Source organism: Styela clava, chromosome 14, assembly GCF_964204865.1.
Source record: "Styela clava chromosome 14, kaStyClav1.hap1.2, whole genome shotgun sequence".
NCBI lineage: Eukaryota > Metazoa > Chordata > Ascidiacea > Stolidobranchia > Styelidae > Styela > Styela clava.
In genome coordinates, this window is record NC_135263.1 from 16,265,884 (window position 1) to 16,284,507 (window position 18,624).

At 34.0% G+C, this 18,624-nt stretch overlaps 2 protein-coding genes and 1 long non-coding RNA gene across 5 annotated transcripts; 2 read left to right on the forward strand and 1 right to left on the reverse strand.

Moving 5' to 3' along the window:
* Positions 1–1,088, forward strand: LOC144432086 (uncharacterized). Its single transcript, XR_013480364.1, has 3 exons — positions 1–216; positions 753–824; positions 913–1,088. It is a non-coding gene; the product is annotated as an uncharacterized LOC144432086 (long non-coding RNA).
* Positions 1,089–3,239: 2,151 nt separating this feature from the next.
* LOC120340705 (L-xylulose reductase-like) lies at positions 3,240–5,377 on the forward strand. The gene is made up of 7 exons (XM_039409044.2): positions 3,240–3,634; positions 3,700–3,797; positions 3,867–4,021; positions 4,096–4,138; positions 4,213–4,377; positions 4,463–4,580; positions 4,661–5,377. The coding sequence occupies exons 1-7, from the start codon at positions 3,583–3,585 to the stop codon at positions 4,762–4,764; spliced, it is 735 nt and encodes a 244-aa protein (XP_039264978.2). The 5' UTR covers positions 3,240–3,582; the 3' UTR covers positions 4,765–5,377.
* Positions 4,113–15,846, reverse strand: LOC120340703 (exocyst complex component 7-like). Of its 3 annotated transcripts, XM_039409042.2 has the most exons (21): positions 15,507–15,846; positions 15,114–15,179; positions 14,867–14,966; positions 14,298–14,382; positions 13,761–13,866; positions 13,105–13,354; positions 12,931–12,988; positions 12,541–12,574; positions 11,584–11,645; positions 10,078–10,100; positions 9,735–9,779; positions 8,730–8,830; positions 8,035–8,142; positions 7,818–7,937; positions 7,632–7,730; positions 7,485–7,547; positions 6,671–6,794; positions 6,461–6,581; positions 5,784–5,955; positions 5,431–5,606; positions 4,113–5,061 (listed from the first exon to the last, which is right to left on the reverse strand). In XM_039409042.2, the coding sequence occupies exons 1-21, from the start codon at positions 15,555–15,557 to the stop codon at positions 4,956–4,958; spliced, it is 2,070 nt and encodes a 689-aa protein (XP_039264976.2). In that variant the 5' UTR covers positions 15,558–15,846; the 3' UTR covers positions 4,113–4,955. The 3 variants fall into 3 exon arrangements, with proteins under 3 accessions (XP_039264976.2, XP_039264977.2, XP_039264975.2); XM_039409043.2 differs by lacking the exon at positions 9,735–9,779; XM_039409041.2 differs by lacking the exons at positions 9,735–9,779; positions 10,078–10,100 and adding an exon at positions 11,279–11,346.
* Between the last annotated feature and the right edge of the window lie 2,778 nt (positions 15,847–18,624).

An 18,624-nucleotide genomic window follows, 5' to 3' on the forward strand; every position in this document is an offset into this window, starting at 1 on the left:
CCAATGACATTAAACAACATGATGCGCAACTCCGGCATTTTTGTCCGAAGATCGTATTCGATAGCACGCTCCAATGCACATACTTGACGAGACGAAAACGAGCGGATGTGTGCTGCTTTCAAGGCGTAGCACGAATGGTGTTCGTGCCTGCTTTGACAGTTGTTGTCGATTTTAATGATATTTTTGAAAGTTGGGGTAAAAAGAAATCGGTAAAAGGTAAGGTGAATACTATTGTTGTATATCACACCCGGGCATCGCACTGTTAAGTACATGTGGGAAAGCCAGCCTTTGTCAAATACTACGAAGTTATTAATTCAGTACGGTACGTAGTTGCCCATTTGCCGAAATTACATATTTACTTACTCCTTATGATTTCAAATAGTTCATGCACCTCCAGTTAGATTTTTTTAATCAGTGAGGATATATACTCATTGTTGATTGCTGCTCATTGTAACATACTATTACGCATTCACTTTTATTTGCGTATTTAATCAAAGTGTTAACAAGTTCACCTAACATGTCACTCATACCGGTCTATATTGTATAGTCTGATTTCTCAAGTATTTGGAGCCACGAATGCTTGTAATTTTCTGACTAAACCCCTTTATTAGTTGGTTTATTTTCCAAAATTCAGTAAAATATTTTTTAAATAAAACATGAGATATTGGATTTATTAGCTTTTCCATTCTGAATCATATAGACTGCTTTATTTATTCTTAACGAAAATTAATAAATCTCCTCTTTTTCTTCAGATGTGAAAGTTGTGGACAAACCTGTCTAAGCATTGTGAGACTCTTGCAGCACAAGAGGCAATAGCAGAAATAGTAAGTATATCAATCAAGAAATTAAGCCGACATAAAGCAAAACTTTCAACTATTCGTCTAATCTCAATTTCCTATTATTTATTCACAGGACAACTATAGCAGACGTGGAGATATCAGAAGTCTGGCGACATATCAGTGACAGTGTGATTCCAAGAAATATAATGCAATTGAAAATAGAAAATTGCAATAGAAAAACAACCTATGGAGGCATGCAAAGACATTTGACCCTCCGGTAGAGTTGTGTATGGCCCCCACATCCTGCAGGGCTTGAGAAAAAATAACTAAAAATTCCAAAGCGTAAGATTGCATAAGCGGTCTTATTTGTAAAAAGGCACAAAACACGCCAGACATACTTAAAACAGCTTTGGAAATGAGGATTACGGGTACCTCACTGCACCTGTGTTATATTTGGTTCATCAACTTTTGGTAGTACTATAGAAGAAATTCCGAAAGGGGTATAATCATCATTCATGATAAAATACTATAATATATTTTTTGAACAACTTCAATCTAGACCAGGGATCTCAAACTCGCGGCCCCAGAGAACTTCCAGTGCGGCCCTCGAACGCTTAACAATAATTGTAATAGTATTTTGGAAGTTTTTTTTTTATCTAAATGTAATAGATTTTTCAAACCTTCTAAAGTGAAATTGATTATTCACACAAAAAACAATTTACTGAAAGTAGTTTTGGAATATTAATTTTTTTTGTCCACATTTTGACTCAATTAAGAATACACATCAAGCTAGCAAAAGAATACTTGAATAAAACACTTGAGTAATTAAATTAAACGCAAAGTACACGAAGAAGGTGGCATTTTCGAAGAAAATGGGAGTTGTAACATTTCTGCTCTTCACAAAATTCTGAAGCACATTGTTTAATTTGTCATATTTCCATCAATACAATCAAAAAACACAATAAGCTCAGCAGTCAATATGACAAATTCGAAGACCAACTTCGAACAGAAAATTTCCATGTGTTTGTATATTAATATAATTATACAACGACTTAGTTACTAAAAATCAATATCAATAATAATTCAAGCAATCCTATGCCACGCAATGTAGTGCGAAATGTCTTGTCGAAAAAATCTGTCATTTGTTTTTTTACTGATCTATACATGAAATGATAAAAGTAACTTTTTTGCATTACTGGAATTAATTAAACATTCGTAAAGATCCAGATAAACCCATGATCATGTGGCCTCGTTAGTTAGAGTTGGTACTATAAAATCATTTCAGACTGGCCTTAGTATGCTGGTGACACAAAAAAGATGCCAAACGCCAGGACGAATGTAATTATTAAAACATTGAGTTTATACTGTAGTATTTTTGTTAATTTTAGGTTCATATATTTAGATTAAGTTATTTTTAGTGTATGTATTATTCTTTCCTTATTCAAAGCTTGTTCAAAAATGATTTTGATGGTTGTACATAGAATTTTACGATTTTTTATAATAAATACTGTAACTTGCAAATGTTGCAATAATAGTGGAATGCAAATATTAATATGTAATTGCATTTGAAATTGAGGAAAATAATCCGCTATCGCGTTTGTAATCTTTTCTGATAAAAAAAAAACGTCTATGATGTCCAGAATTGCTCTTTACAGCTTGCCTGTTATTCCAGCTTTCCAAGTAAGCAAAACTTCTTAGATATAGAGATTATTTTGTTTCGTTACAGGCGCAAAAAGGCAGGTACTACACGTAAAAAAGACGCCGAGTAGCAAAAGCGAGCGGAAAACGGACGCGAAAGGCGACGAGAAATATGTGCATTGGAGCGTATCATGAAATACAATGTTTTGCCTGTAGTCTTATGGAGTGACGTCAGAGTTGCCTATCATGTTGTTTAATGTCATTGAGCAGACTGACGAGGCTGAAACAAACCGAGGCTGACGCGTTCCCGCGATTCGCCGGACACATAATGGCGTCCGATATGCACCATTGCACTCGTTGTCTCCACTTGGTTTATAGTCACTTTGGTCAAAGTAATGAAGTATACGGATTGTCGTCTAAAACGCGCAGACGATCACCCGAGATCAATCAAGCTATTTATCTCGTTTTCTCGTCGTAACGATCCCGATATGAGAGAGATCACTGCCGTTGGCGAGTTCGTTATTGTCGACTGAGTTGCCATAGTGACGTATATTTGGATGACCTAGTAGTCAGGTGGTGGTTAGAAATGACACATGTGAAAATGGTTAGGCCTTTAAAACTGTAAAACAAGCCGACGATTACCCGAAATCAAGCAAGCTAACGATCCCGATATGAGAGATATCGCTGACGTTAGCGAATTCGTTTATGGTCGGCGGAGATACCATTTCGGGCGATTGCAGCATTTCTTTGGCAAGCTCTATGACGTGTTGTGACGTCGTAGTGAAGTAATTTTGGGATGATGTAGTCAGGTGGGGATTAGGAATAACATATGTTTGTGCCACGCCAACTAGAATTACATACGGCGTTTGGTGAACATGCGCCCTTTGCAGGACTTTATCACCCACTGTGACGTAGTCAGGTCTCAGTAGGGAGACCAGGAATAATATATGCAAAGATTTTTGAGACAGGCCAACTAGAAGTTCCTGTGGTACTATACCAGACCCCGAAAATATTTCTTCTATCAACTCTTACGTAATTTGTGTACATTTAAATATTTTATCCGTATGAAATCATCACAGAACTACCGTGTACCCTGGAGGCCTGAAAAACAGACCCATCATTGTTTCAACAGCATAATATTGCAATTAGGTTACATTTACTCATTATGGAAATATCTTTCGGGAATAAAAGGGCACTGGTTACAGGAGCAGGGAAAGGTACATGCACCACACTTTATATGGTTTTCAGTCAATTCATATCTTCATTCTATTCTCTTTTACAGGTATTGGCAGAGATCTTGCGAAAAGACTCGTCGAATGTGGTGCTGAGACATACGCACTCAGTCGAACAAAGAGCGACTTGGAATCCCTTAAAAAAGAGGTGACAGCAGTATTTTCATGTACATTTCCATTTAGGTGGATTAGCCATATTTTCTTTCTTATTTTTCAGTGCCCAGCTATTCACACGATACAATGCGATCTTGCCAACTGGGATGAGACAGATAGAGCTGTAAAATCATGCGGAGATATAGATTTGCTTGTCAATAACGCTGCAGTTGCAGAACTCGAATCTTTCCTAGATATCACCAAAGATTGTATTGACAAGTAAGATTTTGCATCTGGCTTTGATTTGTCTGACAATAAATTGTCTTCATTAACTTTACCCTTTTACGCTCTAGGCATTTTGACATCAATGTAAAGGCAATGATTCATGTTTCTCAGGTATATATATTTCTCTTTCATGATGTATATATTAGCATATGATAAACAAAGAAAGGAAATTCATGACATTCCAGATAGTTGCAAAAGGCATGGTAGCACGGGGAACGGGTGGAAGTATTGTCAATGTATCAAGTCAGGCATCGAAAGCAGCATTGTGGAATCATACAGTTTACAGTGTATCCAAAGCAGCTGTGGATCAATTAACAGCAATGATGGGAGTAGAACTTGGACCTTACAAGGTAAGTAACTGAAGTAAAACAATCATAAAAAATTAACACTACAAATGGATATCAGACTTGAAAATGCACGTTTCATTTCCATCAGATAAGAGTTAATGCAGTTCTACCGACAGTTACAAACACAGCCATGGCGTTAGTCGGATGGAGTGATCCAGCAAAAGCCGATCCTATGAAAGCAAGAATTCCACTGAGAAAATTTGCAGGTATTTGTATATATAGCTTTTTCACCCCACAACATATTGATTACGCAATACCTAATGCATAAATAATTTTTGTCTTGCAGAGGTTGAAGACGTTACCAATGTGATTCTATATTTATTAAGCGACAAAGCAGCAATGATCAATGCAACCTGCATTCCTGTGGATGGTGGATATCTAGCAACATGAGCAATCAATGATTATTAAAATTGCAGAATTGGACCTGGATAAAATATTATTGAACTTGGTTACTTTGATTTGATTATTTTGATTACTGTCACTGCAATTATAGACATCCCACCACTGCTTGCTTTTTTCATTTATATATTTAATCATGAAGAATCATTTGTTGTAATGTATGTGCCAAATATTCCTGTTAATCATGATGTTGATTGATCAAACAATGTATTGATATGTTCTCCAACAGTTTCTGGTGTATGTTTCAAATACTTCTCAATATTCTTTGTAAATTGAACCATTCTGTATCTGGAAATTATAATAGCAAAGCACAGTTTATTAATTTTTAAGCTTGCATTTGACCCCAGTCACCTTACATCAGGTTTATATATATATCATCTCCATCCACACGCAAGGCTGGTAATAATGTTTTTTTTTATATGCTGAAAAGGTTGATTTCTCAGTGTAGTGTCAAATCGATATATTAAAAGAATCCCAGCTATAAAGTGGGAAGCTTGTGCCTCTGCTATATTTCTCATGATAAAGCTCAATTTGAACGAAAGGAACACAGCATAATTATTCGTGTGGGATGACCTTTCTTACCTAGCCTAAATTTATACCTCATTATTGTTTAATTCAATGCAATAAATATGAAATATAATATCAAAATCTTCTTACTTGTCTCTGAAGGCAGTATATGGGGGAAGGATTTTCTTTCTTAATGCTTCTCGAATTTCAGTTTTGATGTCTGTATCTGGAACAGCCCATGTTCGATGAAGTTTAACCAAATCATCAAGTTCATTATTGAATGACTTTAGCTTATCTTTCACAACCTGTTTCTCCTTTTCTTTCAACTGAATTTTAAAATATTGCACTTGATAATTAGCAGCAATGTATTCAAGTTCAAAATTGCTCGTTATTTTACCTTTGCTACCTTCAAGAGTATCAATATGAAAAGATCATTCGGGAAAAATAAACTACTGCAAGGAAGTAATTGTACATTAATTATGTATATAGAAAAATCACCACACCTTCTGTCCTGGTTCAGCATGTAATGACAGTCCTTGTTTGTTTTCGTCAGATAAATAAACAGGGAAATTATCCCAACAATGCAAATATTTTGTCTTCTGTTCAGTAATAACATTCTTATAAATGTTCTCCACATCAGGAATTGATTTCTTAACCAAGTCGAGCAGTCCATATCTATAATTCAAGCAAAATTCCTGTTTTTTGAGCCATTTTCACCATTAGAGCATAGGTCTTCAAAAGTGTTCCATACAGAGCTGTAGGGGCTCTGAGAGTTATTCGTTTACTTATTACAATACTGACTTGACCAATTTTATAATTGTCCAAAGACGCAAAAACGGCATTATTAAAATTTGACAACGGTAGCGTCGAAATGTGGCAACAAAGACAGTAATTTGAATATGGCATCATCTATAAGTTCCAATATTTTTTTCATTCATATAAATTTATTGTGGGGTAAATAGTAGTCAACCTATTCACAGGCTCCATAACACCTAAAGTTTGAAAACCCCTGCCATAGAAGACAGACATGTTATAGCCAAAAACAATGGTTGCCAATATATACAGTTATTTTTGCAAGGAAGAATACTAATTACCTACTTCAAAAACATTACTGAAACTACTAATGAGGAAGCGTCACTTCTTGATGCATACCAGTATATTCCTCTATTTTTTCACTCACCGGTTTAGTGCAGAAAGTATAAAGTTATAATTGTTGAGGAGAAATATTGCAGCTAATGATTGATCCACATAGACTCTTGATTTATTCTGCAAGTTTAACTTCAATGCACCCAACACATGACCTGTGAAATATTATTCATACAATTTAAGTTCACAATTTTTTATGACCAACAAGAAATTTATTAAATCATTTTGAATCCAACAATCTCACTTGTGTACTGAGCCAAGCATATAACACTCTTGCTTCCCAATTGTTGTGTTCCATGGTGCTGTGATGCTAAAATTCCACCTGCAACATCGAGATTTTGCGCAAGCTGTTGCATAAATTTCATAGCCTGTTAAATCAAGGACATGTTGTTGACAAACATTTTATTAATTTATACTAGATGGGGGAAGGCACTTGTATAATCATAAGATTGAAAAAGATATAATTCACAGTAGAGAATGGGTTTTTTATAAACCCAATACAAGGTAAAAAAAATGAAGTTTAAAATAAATGAAACTGCAAGCAAGATTTGCGATAACATTAAGATCTCTGCACTACCGATGCTTCTTCTATGGCAGTGATAGATATCGCCAATTGTTGCGTCATTATCACAGTTTGAGCATGTGTATATTGCTAACAATTCAATTATACCAGTATTTGAATATATGTTATCGTCCCTTGCAGGCACTCCCGGCCCGCAAATATCCCTCCGCTTCTGATTTTGGCCCACGCCCCCCGCCCGCAAATATCCTTCCGTGTGTAATTTTGGTCCCCGGTCAAACAACTTTGGAAACCACTGTTCTATGGGATCAATCCTAGAGTCCAGATATAGTAGATGAAAAACATGCATATATGACGTTGCAAGCGACATTTGCAATAAAAACTGAAAGTGTAGCAATCAAGCGGAAAACACCGCAATAACATTAAATGTGTTGATTAGATGCGCTGCCGATAACTCTATGGGATCACTTTTAGATCCTAGATATAAAGTAATATACATGGTACACCTTTAAAAAAAAACAAAGGAAAAAAAACATACATTGCTTGTAAGTTCATGTACAGTCCCATCCTTAGGCATATTAGATTCTTTTTCGGGATCACTCTGCAATAATAATAATAAGTATCTAATCAGTGGGTAGATGTAGAACAAATACACTTCAACTATCTTCAACACTGATATTCTAACCTTGACGGAATCGGTGAAATCATCCAGCACTTTGACAGCAGTAGCGTCAAGCTCACTGATGAGCTTTGGAATCTTGACTTTATTTTCTTCAGCAGAATTCTGAATTTACAATTCCATGATATTAAAATATATTATTTTTACAAAATAAAATTCTTTAGCGTCCATTTTCAAAACAGTATACAGTACCTTTAACAAATCCAGATACAGAGCAAGTTTATTTTTCAAATGTTTTACAGCAGGAAATATATTGACAACGGATGGATGATCATGCCTAGCGATACACTGCTTTGCATAAGTCGCAAATTTCTAAAAAAAAAATTTTAATGTTTCATGAAGTATACGATATATGACCATTTTATAAGCTGGCTGGCAAACTATATCTGGTTTTAATACTACATCTCACCATTCCATCCTGTTCAAGCATAACCAAACTGTCACGAATGATTGAGTCAAAGATTTTTCCTTTGTTTATAGCATCAGGTAATATACTGTTCATCAGACGATACTCAATCTAAAACAAAACACAATTGAAAATAAGTGCTGGTCGCAGTACTAATGAGAGTGCTGGACCCTTCGCTGCTGTAGGGTAGTTCACATAACCCAGGTCTTTTTCCAACAATAACTATATGGAATGATAAACTGAAGACGATTGAAAAATAGCCGCTTGGACATTGCATTCTGTAGACCAGGGGTGTGCAACCTTTATTACAGTAGGGCCAGATACAAGTAATTGGGTGGAGCCACAGCCCGCACCTTTATTTAAGATAGCCTTTCTAGTAGTTGCAATCACAAAAAACTGTTTATTTTTGTTATTGATCTTACGGCGTTGTCCTTGCAGATATGGTAGTTAAAACGCATAAATTTCTAAAGAAAACTGCTATTCAAATTTCTTGTCTAACCGACTTTAAACGAATTCAGTATAGGCTTTGCAACGCAAAGGGATTGGAATTGCTTGTATATACCAGATTAACTAAACTAAAAACTCGTTTTGCGGGTACACCATTCAAAATTGGCACTTTTGAATTGGGCTACACAATTTTTCCTTGTGGCCCGCGGGCTGCAGACAGTTGAGATTACTGTATTGCATCTGATACTTACAATAAATAATTTTTCTGCCAAAGTAACAGCTTCTAGAAATGGATCAATCTCAATTTCAACAGTATCTTCTTCTGCAATGGTTGGGTATGCACTTTTCAAACCTTGGGATTAGAGATCAGACAATTATTAAATAATCATCAAATATTTACACCCAGTAAAAACCTCATTACGCATGGTAACATAAATAGCAGACAACCAAGACAAAGTACTGAGTATTTTTTTTTTTAATTTACCTAAAGAAAAGCAAAATTTTTTCCAGGTCTTGTATGATAATGACAACGTTATGGTTATATCATTCATCTACCTAATATTAAGCTGTTTCATGCAAGTCATCAAACAATCAGTACAGATTATATATAGCATGCAAGTAAACAATTAATGATGTTAACCATAACCAATGCAATATGAAAAATAGTAACAACTTCTGAAAATAATTTGAATCGAAAATTGGCTTGAAATTTTCTCACATCATGTTATGATAAATGTTTGCACACAAGTCATGCAAAACTAAAGATTGAGGGCAATAATAAAAAATGGAATTGATGTACGTGTTTTTTCTACACATTAAATGTTTGAAATTTAAAGTCTGATTCTTCGACTGAACATTTAGGCTAACAAAATATTATTTTTGAGAAATGTTTGATATCCAATAGCTACATGTAGTGAAGTGTATCAATTTGAAAATGTAGACAAGCATGAAAAATAATGAATTGTTAAAAAATATCGCAAGATGTATATGATGCATGCAGAATGGTAATTTACAATGAATATGATATAATTCTGTTCTGGGATTGAAAAGCCTTTCTTTGGACATCACAATTTACCATCGATGATTTGAGTAAATGAATATTATTGTAGCATTAATACTGTTCATTTGTTTTACGCCATAATATTGCATATGTTTGATGTATAATGTAGGTAGGAGTTGCAGATAAAAAGTGAACGAAATAATATTATATAAAATCAGGGTCTTCAAAATCACATCTATTGTGCACAAAAAGACACCTGTTGCAATTGATTCTAAATAGTAATGTGCTAAGTGATCCAGTCCTGAATAATTTAAATATTAAGAATAAATGATAAGCATTATTAAAGCTTGATGAATATGATAATGAATGGGAGTATATAACTTGTTTTGGTAGAAGGTGTTGATAATGTTTTTGAAGCAATTACACTGTACTTCTGGTTTATTAACTATTAAGTTATTTCAGTCGGGAAAACAAAGACCAATATTGGCACAACTTCATAGCTTATCGGAACAATATCTTCCTTAAACAGGACTGGTTACGTACAATTTTTGAAACAAAAAATATCAGAAAACAATAGAAAGTGAATAGATTTTGCACACCTTCTTTTCTCTTTTCAAGAATTCTGAAATAAAAATGCATTTACAATTTTTATACTTTTGTATAAAAGTTTGAGCATTCTTTTGAACTTTGAAAGCATTGAAATGTGACCGAGGTAAATATAGAAACAGTATCAGTAACCATGTATAAAGATATAATTATGCACGTCTCGATATGGAAAAGCATCAAATTTGAACATTTTATCGATCATTTCAGAAATTACCTGCACTCATATACACTAAAATTAATATGTTTTTTTCCAAGAATATAAAAGCAGCAATCAATGACCAAGACACATATCTTAAAATGGAACGTGTTGATATGTTTTGATCATATTATCAGTTCACAGGAGTATGCAAATGATGATTTATATCCAATTTGAGCAAAAAATAATGGGCATGGCATGACTTAAAATGATAGCGAACTGATAACCAATTCATTCACAAGTATGAAGCAGACTATACTTCATAATTTTCTGATGTTTCAGAACCAAATCTATGATATTTGAGTAAGCAATAAACACATTTTGAATGCCGGTAATCGTAATGAAAATGGAAACATATTTGAAAAACCTTATATGCAACCGTATTAGTAACTTTATAACACTACAATTCTTTCAAGCTACAGTCTATATCACCAGTAAACTCATTCCATCAATGTTATTTGTTAATTTAGTTGACTACACAGATACCAAGATTCCATCTAATAAACAGCAGTAAACATGTCTATATTCTGGTAATTCATAAAATTAATTTTATATCAATGATTAGTTACTAGTCAAAAACTTAAAACTAAAAATTTTGGACTTCAATTAGAACTAGACTGATATCAATACTTGAATCATACGAAATAATTTGAGCATTTGGCAAAACATTTGTTTTGGTATTAAAAGTAGGTAACTTGAATTAAATAACAGTTTTGATGCGTCGATGGTTAGTATTTTATTATTTATAAAATTATTTTTTCACATACTGCATATATAAGCAATTATGGGGAAATTTCTTTGTTCTTTCGAATATAATAACAAGGGTTAGCCACAATCGATCTTTACTAAATTGTCAAATTCTTTGAATTAGATGTTAGACATTCTACATTCTATGAATGCCTGACCACACACCATGACCATGCTATGAAATACTGAATGCCATTTGTTAGCAAAAGACATTCATCTTATCACTCCACCCAAATGCATATTTAATATACCTCCCAAATTACTAATTGACTGTAGGGATTCTTTTCTTAGCAGGGTACTTGCTTTTTTCGAGAAAACACTGAAACAAAAAGCAGTTAATGCTATTCAGCATTTAGAAAGCTGGAAGACATTTTTTTGTTTACACGAAGTGATTCCAATCAATACGGCCTAACCGAAAAGAAAATGGCGATAGTTGAAGTATTAAATTCCCACTTTGCCATATATACTATATTGAGACAACCATACAAATACATAATATTTATCAAAATTGGAGTAGTTCCAGTTCATTTTTGATAAAGGACTATATATATATTACCTTGCTCTTCGACTTGCACTTTTCTTCGGTGTATCTCTTACATTGCTAGACTTTCGTGATCCCTGATGCATCATATATATTGAAAAATTCGGAAATGTTTAGAACACTGTTCAACATTTTTTCGTCGGTGGGCCATATCACCAACTTCAGACATCTAGCTAGGCCACTCAAAAAATTTAGTTTTTGCAGAATAAGAGACCCAACTGCTTCAAATTTTAGAAAGTTGTTGGCTGAGAAGTGCCAAGCAACCAAAATGAGGAATTATTTCATCACATGTCCCGGCGGTGTGGCTCATCAATGTCACCACACCCTGGTTACTCTGCGTGGGTTCCCAAGTTCAAATCCCATGCGGGGATAGATATGTGCGAGAGGATTGCTGGACTCCCCGCAGCCGTTGGGTGGTTCCACGTAACTGCTGGTCGGTTACGGCTTCCTCCACCATCCAGTCAATGATTTCGAAAACAAATAACTAACTAATCCTAGACTCAACATGGAATGGTAAACGGACGAGTGGCGGTGGTTTGCCATATGGTTAAGCCGTCTTATCGGCTTTCCTCTCCCAGGGATAAATATGTGAATCCTAACCTTCTAATATAATGTTGTGACCAAGTGTTATGGAACATTACATATTTTCCCCCATGTGAGCCCCCTTTTAAACATAAATTGTCGGATAAGGATTTTATGCTTGAGCGTTGACAAGGGCCATACGGAACTGCTCAGCGGGACCAGGTTGTGGCCCGCGGGCCACCTGTTTCACACCCCTCCTCTAACTGAACACACACTAAAAAGCATAGCATACTATATCAAATGGAAAATTCAGAACAAATGAAATATCCAATTTTTTAAATCTTTGTTAAAATTATACAAAACCTCTACATTACTGTAGTGTACAATGTATCATTACATTTACGTGAGTTGAGTAATGAGATTGTTAATCACATCAAAAAAAGTTCTTACACTGGATGCTCTATCTTTGATGTATTCTTTCAATCTGGTAAACATTTATATAATTATTAAAATTAAGTTCTAAAACCTAAGTACTAACAGAATACATGCAGTGTATATTCACATAATAATAATTGGGAAATGTAATAAACCCTAATATACTGAAGTCAAAGATAATCTATCAACGAAAAAATTTGAATATGGTTTGGCTTTGATATAGGATTTTATTTTGTACTTCAATTTCATTCCATGTATTATTGATAAACCATGTAAAATGATTTAAAGAATTGAAGATTACCTCCACAACAACCATATTTTATCATTGGAAAATGGTGAATTTACAGATTTTAATATATGAGCAAATCAACATACAAAGTCGCTCAAAACAATCCTTTTACTTACGCGATGATCGTTTTCTGCAAGTTGCTTGATCTGATTGTAGCATAATTGGTTGCATAATCTAAAAAATTGATGTCAATAATATAGTAGAAATATATAATCAGTAGAAGATAGTCATAAAAAAGAATTTCAGAACTACAATTGCAGAGGATATCTTCAAACTATCATTACTAATACCTGATGTTTTTTCTTGATTTGATAACCATTTAGCCATCTTTGACAAATCACTCACTGCTTTTGGTGGGAGAGGGATTATTCCTGGTGTAGAATCAGGTGGAACAATCATAGTAAGCTGGCCTTCCTCTTTTACGCCAGAATCATCTTTCAACCTCAATAATTGGTCTGGTTGTGTAGGTTTGGAATGCCTACTTAATTGACCCTGAAACTCACTCTCCAGTTTGTCTTTACCAACATCAAATAATTGTTTCTATAACAACGACATAAATAGAAAGTAAAAAAATTGAATATATATAAAAGTTATGTATTTATGCTAACGAAGAAGAGGAAGTTTAAAGATGTAGTGTCAGAAAACCTTGTATTATTTAGATAAAATTTTTTTTAGTCTCAAAAAAAATGTTTAAAGACACTCCGGTATTATTAGAGATATCATGTCCTATTGTAGAGCTTCGCCATTAATTTACAGTAAAATCAGGGTCACTATAACACTCTTTTCCAAGCTTTATTTAGGCTCTAATATTTATGTTTTGCTAAGTAGTGTTGGCCTATTCTGCTTTTGGTTAATTTTGCTCATAGAATAAAAATCATCATATTGAAACGATTGGTAAATTATTATGTACAAAACACTTCCATGAAGTAAGCAATTCATTTTATACCACAGTGTTAAGTTCCGGACTATCTGGATTATTTTCCTTGAAGAAATTAACGGCATTCAACAGTCTCTCCATACATTCTATATAACGATCAACTTGTCGACTTGGTCTGCAAAAATTGACAATTTGAGTGAATTAATGGGAATGAAGATTATGCTATCAAACACCATGCTAGATACCCATGTCACCTAAGTGTAAATCAATTGTACATACAAACATGATACCTATGTTTAATAGATTTACTTTTTTGATTAACAGTTTCCTACCTTTGGTTGCACACAGCTCTAAATAAGGCAGCAATAGGTGAAAAGAAAAATCCATAACTTCCCGACTACCAATTTATTGAACCTTTCAGAAAATGAGTTTCATCAAACTCAAAAATCTTTAATGCAGTGAAAAGATTTATGCCAAATTTAGGATATTCAAATGGATTGTGTTCAAATATGTATACATGTCAACCGGTTAGATTTGAAAAAAAAAAATTGATTTTGCGCTTTCTGTTATTTATATTTATTATTATAAAAACAATCAAATCCTTACCCTTGATGGAGGACAAGTCCAATATCCTTAGCAACATGATGATAACTTATCACATCATCAAAAGAAATTATAGTTTTGTCAATGTCTGTAGATGCCAGGTATCGGAATATACATTACAAATAGGATAGAATTGGTATAGTCTGGTATGTCTTACATGAAAATTTGTTCGTTTAATTTTACACCAATTTTCAAAAACATGCGATCGGTCTCTTGTATAAAGGTTGTTAGAAATTGGTAAAATTTTGGAAACTAATAATTCCAATTTGGAAACAATTTCAGTACAAAAATTTGTTCGATTCTGGATTTTGGAAATTTGCTATTTTAACCAATTTTTTCTAGGGCTTGGTTGGAATTTGAGGTAAAGTATGATGCTGGTAGATCGAAAGAAAAATGAATTAATCAGTAAACTAGCCTAACAAACTATTATGACATATAAGATACTGAGATGAGTTGAAAATATTGAGAAGTGGTGAATGAATAACGTAACTATCATAGCGGGATCTATAGAGACAAGAAAAAGTAAAGCTAAATCATATATTTTATTGGGTATAAATGATAACTAAGGATACTGTCTTGTAAACGTTGAAGATCTTTTGTTTCTCTATGAACTGGTATAATAGTTTCTTCAAGCTTATGTAATCTCTCATCAAAATGGCTGAGGATGTTAACCTGAAACATAAAATTTAACATTCAAATTTGTTAAATTTGAAAATTGTACTTTTCTCATTTGGAGAAGATCATACTTTTATAAACTGCTTCTGTATAATAATATTTATACTTATCAAATATATAAAACTGAACATGAAATGTTCTTACCATATTATGAGTCAGTGCATCTGCAGTTGCCAAACTTTCTTTCAGCGCTGCAAGCTTCCCTTGTTCCTGCACCAAACAGAATAGGCATGCTGTATTTAAAAAATATCAAACTCTGGACACTTAGTTAATAATTTTTTTAAATCACAGTATCAGGCTTGCCTTTATCAAATTTCTGAACTTTAAAGATATTTATTATAATAGGAAATTGTTCAGTTATGAAAAAAATGAAGGTTTACTGGACTACAGCTGCCACTTCCTGACTTCAGAAAAATTTTTATCGTCACAAAGACTTCAATAATACAAGGTAATAATACAGATATATAACAAATGAGAATCTGAGAAGAATAGAATGACTTAATGACGGTGCAACATGCAAATACCGAATTCTCATACCTCTGCTAGTTTTCTTTCAATTTCCGCTTTACGTGAGTAGCCATAATCCATTGTAGATAAATCCAGCTGTGAGAAAGACGGCAATCGTCCTAGTTCATGCAGTAATATAGCAAGCTCTCGCTTATAGACTAGACTAACTCTACTTGAATAACGTATTTTGCCACTGTAAGTCACTGGATGTCAGTCAGTAAAATCCTATCCTAAATGCAAATCCTATCCAGTCGTCTATTTGTCAAAATTAACAACGACTGCAAAGGCCAGACGACTTCACACTTTACACAGCAAACAAATACAATGGACCATTGACTGACCAAATTCACTTGTGTGATAGGAGTCACATTCTCTTAGCAATAAAAACGAGCAGGTTATCGGAAAATAAATAAATACCAAACAAACTGGGAAACATCACAACAATTTTGCAAAAATATATTAAAAATGCATACATAAAAATCGCGAATAGATGAAAAAAAAATTATAGAGAAAAGGCATTTTCAGAAAATAAACATATAAAATACGTACCGTGTTTCCCCGAAAATAAGACAGTGTCTTATTTCAATTTTCTTTCGAAAAATAACACTGGGGCTTATTTTCGGGGGATGTCTTATAATTTTATTTATCAAAAACAAAATTAGAAAGTACAGAATTAGAAGATTTTCATATATAAAAAAATATGAAAACCGATATCCATTTACTCGAATGATACGTTTTCCTCAGTTGGTTTTTCTCTCTCACACGTTTTAGATTAATCATTTAAATTTTAAAACGTGTGGGAAAGATTTCTTGCTATCGACAAAGTAAAAAAAATTTGCGTTATTGACTAGATATTATTTTAAGGGGAGGGCGTATATTAAATTCATTCTTGAAATTCAGGCTAGATCTTATTTTCAGGGTACCGTATGTCTTATTTTCGGGGAAACACGGTAAATCAGCGAATAGTAGCCTCCAGGGGCGTGCCAAACTTTTCTGCTGCCGGGGTGAGTTTCTGATTATGACGTCCCTTATCCCTATCTTAAAAATGTATATATATATATATATGTCATTATACATGAGAATAAATAAATTAAAAGCCAAATAAGAGAGAAACGTTTGTTTTATTGGATCAATCATCAAGCTAAGCAACAAACTCGCATGTATAAAATCGAACTTATTTATTAAAAAAATGGAAGTCACTTGTTTCTATGTCTAGTCGCTACTTTGCTGTCAACGAATGTCTGAACGACAGGCTCTTCTACCTCGCTCGCCAGCAATTTCTTTCGATGCTAATCAGAGATGACCTTGGAGGGCGCTAATTTGACATCTAATACCTCAAATATGCGTTTATCTGTTTCAACTTTGAGAAAGATCGTTTGCAACTAGCAAATGATTATTTAATTTTGAGTAATAAACAATATGCAATGCAAAAAGTTTTTGCATCCAGATTTTCTGGCATGGTTGTAAACACTACCTCATTTTCGCGTTTTTGCATGCTATTTGTTAGTTTTTGGTAATGTTTCGGAAATTATTAAGGCGTCAACCCGCGAAACCATCTTCACAATGAGCACCAAAAATGTTGCATTAGTAAAATATAGGAAGAATTTTTCTGGGGTCGGGGGTCATCACACAAAGCATGGTCACACAATATTAATAATGATAACAAAAAAGCGATGATCCACTTTATGGACACAAGAGCCAAAACGAAGTAGTACGGGTATGCAATCTGTCGCAGTGGACTACCGCAGTGGGATGACATTTATTTTTTCATTTCGATGACGTCATCGCCCACAACAAAGGAATCCCATAGGCATAGAGTTCACAGGAATTTTTGAAATAAATAAAAATAGTATTCTTCTAGCAAAAAATACCATCTTCAACCACTGAAAATTTGAATCAATTTGTCCAGTAGTTAATGGGAAAAGCAACAGATTAGGTTGAATTATTCCAAATCCAAATGAACAAGTCGGTCTTTGATCTAACAAATAAAGATATGAGCGTTTCCCCGAGCATCGAATAAATAAATTAGATAATCAGAGAGATGTCAACGGTGAAGTAACGATTAAAATTTTGTCAATCGCCCAGACACTTTTTTTCTATACCTGGAAATGGATACTAGCTAACTAAATTCCGCCTGGTCATGTCGTCGTAAACGAAGACCATTGAAAGATATGATAAAATTTGTAGTGTGGGCTACATAGCCTACCTAAGTTAAAATTTGACAGATGAAAATGTGATTACATTTAACATTATTGTGTACGAAATGTACATATGTGTCGTTTTGTTATTATGTTGTTCTTGCCCATGTTTAGTTCCGTGTTAATCGCTTTTCTTATTAACTACTGGACCAGTTGCTTTCAAATTTTCAATGGTTGAAGAAAGATTGTATTTCGTGCTAGAGGATATTAATTATTATATATATTTTAAAAATTCCTGTAAAATTCGTATTTATTGCGATGACGTCATGAACTTGATGGTAGGCGAAGCCGTAACCGACCAGCGATTACGTGAACCATCCTACGCTACAGCGAGGGGTCAAGCATTCCTCACATAATTACCTTACCTTACACGGGATTCGGAACTTGTAAACGTGTGGCGCATCCTGATAGGCGTAAGGAATACGATTGTCAAAGCACCTTTGATTACCCTGTGTAAGCCAATTTTTATCTATATTTCAATTTCCACAAAACATTTCCTCCGTCTGATATATTGTAACTAATCTGGTTATATGCCGAAATACATCTTATTACACTGAATATTTTCAAAGTATATATATGTATAACAAATATGGAAAAAGGTATGAGGGTCAAAAGTGAGGCGAGCGAGACAAGTGGGGAAACTGAGACACGTGAAACAAGTGGGAAACGTTGGATAAGGAGACACCCGTTCAAAGAGGGTGGGTTGGAAATCAGAAATAGAGTGAATGTCAATGTGTGATAAATGAATCTGATAGACTATTTGTTTAAATTTATTCCACATGTTGTAAACCTTTCCAGACGGGGTGCGATACCATCTAACGAGTTCAAAGTCCTTGGCAATTTACATTCAGGAATATCGTAGATACCAATCGTCAAGTCTAGGAAGCACGAACCATTTACTACAGAAAAATCCGACGGAGATTTATCTAGTGTTCAAGACATCAGTTTCA